This window comes from Hetaerina americana, unplaced genomic scaffold (genome assembly GCF_022747635.1).
Source record: "Hetaerina americana unplaced genomic scaffold, ioHetAmer1.1.p SCAF_7, whole genome shotgun sequence".
NCBI lineage: Eukaryota > Metazoa > Arthropoda > Insecta > Odonata > Calopterygidae > Hetaerina > Hetaerina americana.
Window position 1 is genome coordinate 31,659,876 of NW_027287316.1, and position 13,035 is coordinate 31,672,910.

The 13,035-nt window shown below is 34.1% G+C and overlaps 1 protein-coding gene across 1 annotated transcript in view; it reads right to left on the bottom strand.

The window, feature by feature from the left end:
• Positions 1-3,835: 3,835 nt before the first annotated feature.
• Positions 3,836-13,035, bottom strand: part of LOC139696344 (cysteine sulfinic acid decarboxylase-like) — a 63,758-nt gene continuing 54,558 nt past the window's right edge. Inside the window, exons 3-11 of the mRNA XM_071595064.1 lie at positions 11,755-11,864; positions 11,057-11,172; positions 10,205-10,368; positions 9,347-9,494; positions 9,113-9,177; positions 7,817-7,895; positions 7,273-7,472; positions 6,571-6,715; positions 3,836-4,274 (exon numbers count right to left, since the gene is read on the bottom strand). Coding sequence (XP_071451165.1) covers positions 4,092-4,274; positions 6,571-6,715; positions 7,273-7,472; positions 7,817-7,895; positions 9,113-9,177; positions 9,347-9,494; positions 10,205-10,368; positions 11,057-11,172; positions 11,755-11,864 — 1,210 coding nt within the window. The 3' untranslated portion in view covers positions 3,836-4,091. The remainder of the gene's footprint in view (positions 4,275-6,570; positions 6,716-7,272; positions 7,473-7,816; positions 7,896-9,112; positions 9,178-9,346; positions 9,495-10,204; positions 10,369-11,056; positions 11,173-11,754; positions 11,865-13,035) is intronic.

Consider the following 13,035-nt stretch of genomic DNA (forward strand, 5'->3'; position numbering starts at 1 on the left):
TGAAAATTCAGTACAACAGCCCACGTAATACACATTTGTCTCACCACTGGAAAGATGCGATAAGGTCGAAAACGAACCTTGGGGGGTGGGCTCACTAACGAACTATTCATGCGAAAAGCTTTGAAAGTTTGGCAAGTTATACCCCAAGGGATGCGAAGACCCTGGACCGCATCGCTGATGCCTTATTCCTGGAACATGAAAAAAGAATCGAGAGAGCTGAAATCAATTGCAGAGGATGCGCTTCCTTTCATGAATGTGAAACTTCAGACAGCAGCTACTTCAGTGCACAACGTTAAAGCGCTTGTCCCGGACAGTATCCCAGCTGAAGTCATGAAGACAGCAGGCAAGACATGCCCCAGACTGCTTTAACTCAAGCTCAATGGAAAGGGCAAAGGCGACTCAAACACAGTATCAGGAAACCGGCATACTTCATACAGATGGGTATCTACGTATCAGGAAAACTGATTCTACCACGACTACCATCAGGGTGGCATAGACTTTTTAAAAGACGATAGTCGCGGTAGTCCAGTGGGTAGAGCGTTTGACTGCTGATCAGAGGGTCCCGGGTTCGATTCCCGGACAAGGTACTCGGGGCACCTGCAGCTCCACCCAAAGTAAAGTGATTTTTCGGGTACCAGGTCTTCCTGGAAAACCATAACCGGCACAAGGAAAGGAACTGGCCCCCTCTTCCCTGATGTGTGAATTTTCACACCCCGTATAGGGCTTATTACTGACTGAACACTACCTACTAAACTGACCTTCGGGTTGATTACTGTGTTTATGGTTTATATATGTATATTTTATTTATTTATTCATACATTTTAATTAATGTATTTTTTAGGATCTTTATTTACGAGTTAGTACTGTACAGTTTTTTGTCTTAGGTGTACACAATCAAAATATTTGGAAAACACAGGCTTTAACATTTCTCAAAGGGACATTCCATTGCAAACATTTTATTTGTTGGCCTAGTCCTGGCCCATTGCTCCTTGCGCTCACATCAGATGCATAAGAAATACCCTCACCACACTAGCAAGGAGAGGATATTTTAAAATTATTACTTCCTGTGTGAGAGTAGGAAAAAATTGGGCAAGAGCCTTAATCCGAGGTTTACATAAGCAAAGACTTTTCATTATCCTCCTAGACACCTTAGGATATGGGTATTGCTCTTTCTTTATGATTATGTGACTGATTTATACCCCAAAGCAATGGAAGTTAATGATAGCTGGAGAAGACTTGATGCCTAGCCTTTATTGTACTACTACGGTGGATTTCTTCTAGACTAAATGTTCTTCACATAAATCGCGATTTTTCATTTAAGTCCATTGTGAGTGATAGCACTTCATATTTTCAATGAGTAGGATATGGAATCATTCTGATTTTTAAATGAATTACAAAACCAATGTGATAAATTGGCAGTGTTTAATCAGGTGGGTAATACATATGTACACTAACCCAAAGGTCCTAGGTCGAAGTCCAAACTTGGCCATGAGTTTAACCTATACATAGTATAGGTATATTTCTTTTGATGCAGGAGACCATTAACTATCAGCATTCACTCCAAAATAAAATATATTCATTGCATATTAGAAAAAGCCAAGTGACAATTGTCAATTGCTAGCTCAAAGTTTACCTGGACATAAATAACAACTCAAATGGATATTTTTCTACTTCTAAAATGTGGATGTTTTCCTCTAATTCCTTAGACCTAATTTTGTGGCAAAATAATGATATCCATGTTAACATCTATTGATCCTTTGGTCATTATGAGAGAGCAAAAAGAAGAATGCCATTTAGGCAGTCTCTGAATATATTACCAGTGAGGACAATTTTGTTAATGAATGGGTAATGCACTAAATCCACACTCTGCATCTGAGGCTCACATATGTACTCCCTGTTCCTGCTAATTCACACCTCAGTGCAGTTTTATGAGCAACTCTGCATCCCTATGCAAATATGAAATAGCATCAAACAACTGCAGTAATAAACCCAGATGTTGCTTTGATATGTAATGGCAGAGCTCACCCTGTGCTGAGCCGTGTGATATGTGCAATCCATACTCAGAGTTAAGGGAATCAGGCCAATATCTCTTTCTGTGCGCTGCCTATAGTTTTGCATAAAGATCTGGAAAATGAAAAATCACAGAGCTGAGAGTGCCTAGAATCATAGGCGAAGCTGAGAGCGCCTAGAATCACCTTGATATGAGCTGATCCACCATACTAATGCCTGGGCCTCAAAATGCATTTTTCTGCTATGAATTTCTATGACTACTATGCATGCTCACTTGCTGGAAATGCTACTGTCTATTTTGATGGTTATATTGTTGGAATTAGAGAAAAGATCAAGTGCTATTTTTCCTGCATATTTTCCTAGTGGCTGCTGTCATTACAATTAAGTAAGTTGGAATGGTTGGAAAGAAAGGACTCATGCATAGGGAATTAATTAGATCTGATTTGCTGAAGATCAAGCTTTAATTAGGCAGTAAGCCAAGAGATTGCAATTTTTGCTGAGCGTGTAGCAGAACCAATGAGATAGGTATGAGGCGAGAATTAATACGGAAATAAAATGAAAATTATGAGGTTCTCACATAATATAAATGAATGCTAAGATAAACATGAAAGTTGGATTAACTACAGCAAGAGTGATCGACCTTCTAGGTGGTGTTTTAGACAAAAAGTGGGCCAAGCAGAAAATATATCAAAGAATTAAATTGGTTTTAGAAAATTTTTCAGAGAGGAGGAAGTTTATAAAAAAATACCTTAAATAAAGTTAAGGAAAAAATTATTGAAAATATTCATATGGTGCATTGACATGTGCAGCCCAGAAACTCTGCCTGGGGGAAGATGAAAAAAGTGCAATTGGTTGAAAGAAAACTAAGTTCTACATGGTAGAGAAATAGAAAAGGTTGCTTGGAGAATTCCAAAGATGGCATGAAAATTGAATGAAGGGATGTTGAATGGTAATAAAATATTGAAGACTAATAGACGAGAGAATGCAGGGTAAATAATGAGTAAGGAAGGAATAATGCCCTTTGGACAGAAGCTAAAGAGTGATAGAGAGTAGGAGCTTATAATTTTTATTTGTAATGCAGGGCGATGTGGTGTATTGAGTAGTCTTTGTCAGGACTTAGAAGTGTATCATTGGTTTGCCTATGTCCATAAAATAGCTGACTTGACTGGTAGACTATATTTGATAATAATAATTCATTCTTCTATATCAATTGGAATTCCCCCAAATGGCTGCAAATCAATTCAATGCTGGACCCTTATAGCACATTAAGACACAAAGATGCATGCATTATAATTGCACATCATCCAGATATTTCCATGACGTTTTCACAGACAATTATTGATTAATAAAAGGAAGACAAAATAAGATATCAATAGGAATTTATTTTAATAGTCAAAAATATCAACATTTTTTATGTTTTTCATAAATACATCTCTAAGTACATCACATAAATTATCCACATAATGGGACATATGCAATACATGTAGTAGAGTTGAAATATATTTAATAGGTTTTTCCATTAATAATACATCTTAAAATTTTAGAATCACAATCATTTTTCACTTTGGCATAGCATAAATGGATGCTGCATAAGTTGAAATATTCATGTGAAAAAATCACATTAACTTCATAAAACAAAGTACGAATGTATATCCAAAGGAATTAAAAATGAAAAAATAATGACTTTCATTGGAACCATTTTGCTTCAATATTTTCATTCAGTTAAAATATTTATAATTATTTAACACACTTATGGAACAATAATCTGATCTTCATATTCTTTGATCCTATTTCCATAAAAAATAATAACTTTAGGATGAATTATAATAACTTCTCACATACATAACTGTAAAACATTGGCCCCAAGTAAGTGTTATATGTTCAAAGAAATATAAATATATTTATTCCAATGGCAAAATTCAAATTGATGAGTATTTCTTTCACATACAAACATACACACACACACACACACACACTATGCAAATACTCTCCCTACACCTCACATACAACTCACTATGAAATACTTCACCTAATCCTCTTCATAATGTCTTTGGTTCATCAATTCTTCAGGATTTTTAAATTCATAAGTCTTCACCAAGGCGTTCAATCTCATGTAATACAAATTCCATGTGAGCATGTGTTGGTGGAGGGTGACATGTCACAACGAATCTGAAGAAGTTTGGCAATTTTTGATGAGCCAGTGGCTGATAACCAATCATGAGACTGCCTTCCAGAATCATCTTTTCCTTAAGCTTTGGAGCCACCTTTCAAGAAAAGTCATTTGAATGAGCAACACAGTTAAAGAAATCTCATGGATTGATGTACGTTTACCATTACTTGAATGTTCCTAAATTAAAAAAATTATTATGAGAAGACATGGTTGCTGAATAGTAAAGAATAAATAATGTCCATGTACAATAAAAATTAGCTGCCAAAACCTAGTAATTAAAAAATAAACAAAAATGTGAAATCATCTCATATGCTAATTTTCAGAGACCTTGTAACACTATCATCAATACATTTTTTCAAGAAGAGAGAATGATAGAATATTTACAACACACAGATAATTTGGTGGACTCTTATAAAAGCATTCTTGATTGCATATTTGCCTTGATAGCACATCCATTCTTTCAGGTCCCAGTACCAGCCATGTAAACAATTACAAATATTATATCTTTGTTATATGTTTCGCATGTTTAACGAAAGACCAAAATAAAAAATTTGCTCATGATTTAGTGGACAATTGAGAGGCAAAATATCCTGAAAGCATTTACATAAAGCTACTTTATTCTATAAAATAACAAAAATTACATCAAACAATATTTCATATTAATATTATTTCAATATTTTAGGCTTACTGACTAAGTTTGTGAAGTTCTTCAATGTTTGATTCATTTTGGTCTGGTGTAAACAAATATTGAAAGGTTAACAATTTCTTGACAATATATTGAATTCAAATTTATTATATTAATGTATTCTCTTTTGCTTCTTATGCTGATGACCCTTTAATTATGTGCTATTATTGGAAATGTGTTAATTGATTTGAATTGATATTACAGTATTTGGAAAACTCGATATTAGCAAAAACCAGGATCTGAGTAGAGTTTTCAATGCATATGAACAATACTGAATATGTAGAAGGATGTTCAAGAAAATGCTTGCTCAGCTATACCACCTAATTTGTTTAATATACATTAGTTTAACTGACAATCATGAGATTATGAAATTTTGGTTTTAGAATTATAGTAACCCAATTAATAGGCTTGATATTGTTTGTTGGAAATGGAGATTAATCACTGACCAGATTTTATAAATGACATAACAAACTGATTATTTTTGCATGATTTGTTTGAGGCAGATTAATTGATAGGAAGGGAGGGAGGTTCACTTGAAAGCATAGTTCAGTCCAAACAATATCCATATAGTCCATACCATATCTATACAACCTAGTCCAGCCAAGTTTAAATTCAGCCCAATTACAGATGTTTCAAATAACCTCAGTTACAGACTATACAGATCAGATACAGCCCTGTTTCCAACTCAGTAACCGTCCATATTAATTTCCATGGGAAGTTATTAAAGCCTTGATCCATAAAGAATCAAATACATAGGCAAATAGGAACTATTTATACAAAATGCATTAATATATTTCATGACATTGAAATATGCAATATGTTATCACCAATGATCCACAGAATCAACTATATTAAGTTACTATTTATGATATTCAAATTAAATCACCCACAAAACATGAATAATTATAGACATGTCTGTTTTCCCCAATATTCTGGAACAAGTAATGTATTTGGCTTCATGAAAAATAAATAAATTGAAACTTCAATAAGTAAATTCACTCATGATATCCTAGTTGAACTTTACAAATGGAATAATGTAATGGGTGTTTCTATGACTTTAAATAGGCTTTTGACCCAGTTGATCATGCAGAACTACTTTTTAAATTTAAACTCAAATTTTAGGAAAATGGAATTTCTGGGATAGCCAACCAATGGATGAAATCTTTTCTGACAGGAAGATCAGAAGCAGTTGTGGTACTCAGTTGAGTCAGAATCATTTGCAATCTCAAAACCCTTGATGATGGATATAGGTGTTCCTTAAGGGTCCGCCCTTGAGAACAATGTTTGAAGTGCATTTCATGTGGCAATTAACCATTTAGCAGTACAAAAGAGTTATTAGGGGAGGCAAGTGAGGGCTAACATCACTTGCACCATAAGGGATAGGTGGAAAATTTGGTCTAGGGAGGACTTTCAGGTAATCAGGGAAGCTTTGAGAGACACCTGGCATTAACATTTGCTTACTCTCAATAAAAGGCACCAAGGTCCACAGTTTAACCCATCCAATGGATGACATACTCAAAGTACGGATTGAGGTACCTCTGAAAAATACAACCATCGCCAGAATTTGAACCTGGAACCTTGCAGTGGGAAGCCAGTAAATTAGCCACCACACCAACCCAACACCCACCATTAGCCAAGGAGTGTTGAAGAATAAAGTGGATAAGGTCAGCCAGTGCACATTTAATGAAGAGAATTTGAGAATTACCTTTTCTAAATCAGCCCACCAGTTTTGAGTTTCTGGAACATGACGAAGTCTGGGAGGGATGAACCAAAAGCAGATATTGGTGCATTCAAAGGAAGGAAGAACCAATTTGAAGCCAGGCCGATCAGTTATCAACTTCAAGAAGTACCTTAAGAAAAAATTGAGAAAATTAGGATGGCATTCTTTTAACCTAGCTCAGTTATCAGTCCTGAGGCCAGCAAATGACATAACTAAAAAGCAATTAAAATCTTCATGTATTTTGTGAAGTTCAAATAGAAATTAACCTTAAGTTGACCAATAGTAACAAGTTAAAAAAGAAAGTCCTCGAGTTGGTCTATGTTATAAAAAGTATGGAAAATATGTTATAAATTGAAAGGGAATATTCCCAACATTTAAACACACTCATTTCTCTTCCTACTGCATAGCACAATTCCTTTTAATTAAGATCAGCTGCTCTCCAAGTGTAAAAACCATATACTAGTGAATAAATACTACTGAGAAATCATCAAGGAAAAAAGATGCAATTGATCTTATTATCTTTCTAAAGTTATCATTTCTGAAATATCATTTCTGAAATATCATTTCTGAAATATCATTTCTGTCAACTACCTTATCAACATGCCTTTTTTCTTACAATAAGGAAATCACAGATGAAGTGGAATACCAGTCAAAGCTTAGAACACATAGTATAACATAACAGGCTACCTTGAGCAATCTACAGCATTCTCCACCAGTGAGCTAAGGCCAATATCACCTCTTGCAGCCCACATCAGCCACAGCTTGAAGGCATCAACTTTGCGCCCACACTGAATGCTTTTGTCGCCTGTATCATATGATGCATCATAGAATTTATCCTGCTGGAACAGATAGGTGGCTGAGGCAGAGTTGCACTTGTGCATTAGCCCCTATAAGGAAAACATGAAGTTAGGAAATTTGACAAAATTTAATGAGGAATGCTTTCAATGTCTTCATACTTTGAAATGTAATGAAATAATTGACTTTGTAATTCCACACACTTTATTTAAAAACACGACCCAGGTTTCGACGTTGAATGTCATCGATGACGTTCAACGTCGAAACCTGGGTTGTGTTTTTAAATAAAGTGTGTGGAATTACAAAGACAATTATTTCATTACATTTCAATATGTTATGCAAATTCCACAAAGTTACGCCTGAGACAACAAAAGTCTTCATACTTGTTTCAAATAACATTTTTCCTTTGACAAATAGTATTTACGGCTGCTCTTACCTCATGTCGAACCAAAAAAACTGCACACTGCAAAGGAGCTCCTAGCATTTTATGAGGGTTCCAAGAAATTGAATCTGCCCTGTTAAGAGAAGATTTTCATGATAGAATACATTAATGTGTATAATAATTTCTACACTATTTAGGGTTATTCAAAGAAACAAGTCAATCTCAAGGACACTATGCTTAGTAACATTCACTCAGTATTCATAAAACTATGCATAATTCTATTTACTCATGCAATATTCATACTTTCTATTAAAGTATCATTGTGTTTATTCATTATGCTCCAGCATATTATTCTAACAATCTTAATCTAAAATATTCCACCAAATTCTAAGACCATAATATTGTTCAAAATTTTAAATATTAGTCGTGCATGTAGGATGATCAAATTTTCAATTCCATTAAACTATCACAAAGAGAAAAAATGAATTTAGAATTATTAGAGAAAAAGTTTCATGTGGTGACAAAAATCCATATGGGTAAGTATTATTAATTTAAGGGAGTGTCTAAAATGCTACTTAACTACACCGCAATAACATATTATTTCCAGACACAAAAAAAGACAATTTTTTGAATGACAGCTGACAGACTCTTTAACCCATTAACTGAAGTGAGTTTTTTCTTATCTTTCAACAGGTAGGGATACATTCCACCGCTATACTGTGTATAACTCATTTTCACACATACATGATTCCAAAGCTTATCACAAAAAATATTTTCAGCAGATTTCAGAGATGGGCAACACATTAAATGAATACAATGTGAGCCTCTATATGCTTGCTACAATGATGAGCGAGGAAATTAAAAGAGCCACTCTCCCTGCATAGGAGGTGAAAGTAGTGCATGGCTAAAGCTCTTAGTCATATATTTAAGGTATCAAGTAACTTTTTGAAACTTAATCATTTTCATCAATATCTTTCATAAGATATTTCAGAATTTCTTTATACTTTGTACACACAAGAAGGTAGGAAAGAAAGTCATGAAGTAAGGGAATATTCCATGAGTACTAACTCAGGGCTTAAGCATTACAATAATTTTAACACATTTGGACACTTTTCTTTGATATTCATGCATCTAATAAATTACAAGTCAAACTAAGGACCAAAAAAATTGCCAGGAATCACTTACATACTTTCTCATTACTTAATCTCTTCATACAATTTAACTTTGGGAAATCTCATGAATTCCTATTTGAAATGAGGAACTGGAGTCACAATCTATGTAATTCCTTTATTCTAAAGTTAAAATTTTATTTTTACTTTTAAAAACCACTCTTGGGTCCAAGACACATACCTTTCTATCCCATTCAGAATGCCACGAAGCTGTTTTGATAGCATAAGGCTTCCACCCCAACATGCCTGTCAAACAAAAGATTGGAACAATTAAAAAAAAATATGCATGTATGCCAGAAATATCTAAAATGTAAATTGTTAAATGTATAAGTGAATTAGACATTAATTAGAAGTGCATTCAAGATTGAACATGCTAAAATTCAACTGGGAAGCAAATTTATTGAATATTGCTCACATCAACGTGAAACCAAAGTCCATGCCTCTGGCATATGTCAGCTATCTCCTCGAATGGGTCAAATGAGCCAAGAACTGTAGTACCCGCTGTAGCAACTACAAGGAAGGGCTTCCTTCCAGCTGAATCCAATGAATCTTGGGTGCCATTCCTGTTTTAGGTTAATTTTTCTATTAAAACTCTGGGATATCTTGAAGACAAATGAGAACATTTTTGCTAAGTTATGTTTTAATGCCTTTTAAACTGTGAATAACCATGTTTTTTATTCATTTCTAATCTGTGTTGAATTACTATCTTATATACCCAAAAAGAGGTGCAGAATGTCCCTTTCATTGGGGGTGCATGCTCAGTTGTCAAGGAGACAAATAATGTTTACATTAAACAATTTGAATGATAAAATCAGAGCAGCAAAAATGTCTACATAGTGTGCCAACATATTGTTTATTTATGATAATTAGCATGCCTTGATAACTTACCACCACAATGAGGGACATCACACTTCCCATTGGGGCAGCCCTGATTTGGGTAATTTTTAGTTCCATTTACCATCAGAATCAAGAGAGCTTAGAAAACAGCGCAGCCTAGGAATACATATAATGTGTACAGGAATTTTTTTTGAGATAATATGCTCACCATACATCCAAATCAAATCTGATGACAAAGGGATAAAGTGAGCAAATTATTTAAAAAATGCATGCAGGATTATCTTTTATACTGCAGTATTTGGCAATATTTTTTCTTCCTGATGCATTCTATTTTTTGGAATATTATCTCATTTTTATAAGATAAAAGAACTGGTATTTAACTAGTCAAATTGAGGGATAAGTAAAAATTTCTCTGTAATGTTCCAAAGAGACTTACATCGAAACATTTCCATTGCTATGCTTTGATCCATACTTGACGGCCTTAATTGCAGCTTCCAATTCTGCAGGAATCATCTTTCCCCGGCTGTCTGTAGGAACTGCTATAATATTATCAGTGCCTAATCCCAGCCAGTTGGCACCCTTCCGAAGGGAGTAGTGAGCCTTGGAATAGAAAGATTTCCATTAGCTTATACTCAATGGTAGATTCTGAATTATTGGAATCAGGAATCGTTTTTCATTGTTAATCTCTATTTGCATTTATATTACTGCAAACCACTGTTTGCAACTGAAAAACTCTCAGAATGTGTAATCATATTCAATTCTTCAGTGTGGAACTTCATGTTTAATTCCCTCCACAGGCTATCATAATTACCTGACCATATATACAGCCTGTACACTAAACAAAGTAATGGTTAATAATTGGGTTGATCTTTGTGAAATGCTTCTGATTCCCATCAAGCTGATTTGGCTCATCACCAGAGTATTATTAGTCTAGCGAAGTATAATGCCTAGTTAGTCTAAAACATATAGACTATCAATTTAATGAATCAATTAAATTTAAAACTCAATAAAAATTACAGAATTGGATTTATGGGAAGTACAATTTCCCATATTGCTATTTTTGGACTTGTGACTAACATTGTGTAGGTATACAAAGAGGTTTTTTTAAACAAAAAAATTTAACACTATCACCAATTGCTTGACTAGCATATTTCCAATCAAATAAAACTTTTCTTAGTTAATTTTTGAAATTAACTATCACAACACATTATTACAACTTTAATGCCATTTTGAAGCATTGAAGGACATTGAGTGAACCAAAAAAACCAAGTTTTAATATATCACTTACATCCCGAGATGCAAAGGCTACCAGCGGAGGACATGATTGTAGACCAATTTTTCGAGCTTCAGGACATGATTGATGTCTGGCCAATACCATGGCATACATGTTTGATATGCTTCCGCCTATAAAATAAGGAGAGAGCAATGAATTTCATTCTTTCAAAAATGAAAAAAGTTCCAAGAGGATTAAATGTGGAAAACGTATGACTGAAGAAGAAATGTGTTGAAGCAGGTTATATTCCTTTATATTTATTTATTTAAAGCCAGTTGGATAGAACAATAACAGAGGAGACATTTTACAGCAACAAACAACCAAGTCTTTGGAGGAAGAAATCCTACAGAGGTGTCAATCAAACCTACAAACCTCTGGAGCAGCAGGCAAAATCAAGGCTCGGCTGTTGCCAAGGCTGACCCTTTGTATATCTTATTGACCCTTTGTCAAAAACATTGGATACACAGAAACACTGAGCTCAATCGTCATGACTTTCTATAGATGTACTGTGATTACTCCTACTGCAATTAAATTTCTTATGTTAAAGTGCAGCAAAGGGAAAAATATTATGTCTTTCATCTTAAAACACTTGACTATTTGGTGTAGAGAGATTTGAAATGATTAGTAAGTGAGCCAAAGCTGATCTCACAAGTACAATTCTCATTATTTTTCCAATGAGATCCATCTCTTAAAATACAAAAACTTTATTTTACCTGGGGAAAAAATTCCATCTCCATTTTCTGGCAGACCAAAGAGCTTCAAGCACCGACGAAGGACAGCATTTTCTGCCAATGTAAAAGTTGGGGCAACCTCAAAAGTGTATCTGCAGGTAAAGAAGGAAAACAATCTAGATGTTGTTAAACATAACATTTTTGTGGTAACCTTGTCTAAGAAAACAGGAGTTGGTTAAGGATAAGAAATAAAGATACAATATGTACAAGGGTTCACTTGACTTCATCTGGAGTACGTCCGTTAAATGTCTTTAATACCAGCTAAATTCTACATATTTTATGCAGTGAGTCTGTGAGAGCAACTGATGAATTCATTGGCATAATTTGGAACCTAGTTTTGGAAAAAAATGTCAACGAAATAGTTCTACAAATTCTTCTTTTGGAAGGGATAACCCAACATTCTCCACCCAGCTTAATGCATGCACTGTTTGTGAAGTTTCCATTGTTTAATGAATAATTAATGTTTTTTCTTCTGATGGCTTCTCATATTTATTTTTATCGAATGATGTATGAGTAAATATTTACATTTTATTAATGGAATGACATGACATGTTAATTCATTGGAAGCTGCATGCTAGTATGCAAGATATTCCCTTCTCAAAAAATTTCCAAGCTTACAGATTTTGTAGTGTGACCACTGATTACTTTAAAGGTATATTGATGAAAGGGAACAAATGATAGGTGTCAATGGCTAGGGAGAAGATAAAAATAGATGGATATTAAACTATCAACAAGCTAAACTAAAAGTTCATAAAGAATCAATGCTGTCATATGGCCTAGTAGTACAAAAAATATATATCCATTTGAAACTGTAATTAAATATTCATCACAATTCCATGAAATGTTAAACATTTAATAATTTCAGAACTATGCTTGCAGTAACTGTTTCTCTTTAATTTAAGTCAAACCAGGCATGAGGAAAATGCTATAACAGTTATTTTAGTAGAATCACCAGCTGATATCAACCAACCAACCAACCAAGACTTTGACAAAGGAAGTGCTCGGATTTTGACTGAGATCTAAATACAAATCCATTGACATCTAGCCAAGTGTATTTGCAAGCTACAGAAGAATCCTCTTATACTTTAAATTTCTCTATCATGCCATATAGACCATGAAATTTATAGTGGCTTTAATGAACAATTATGTTAAATTACATGAAAACTGTAAAATCATCTTTGTTGCGCAGAAAAATTAGTGCTATATGCTCTATTACAATTATTAAATGGATAACTCCATTGTAAATAAATAGTAAAGTAACCT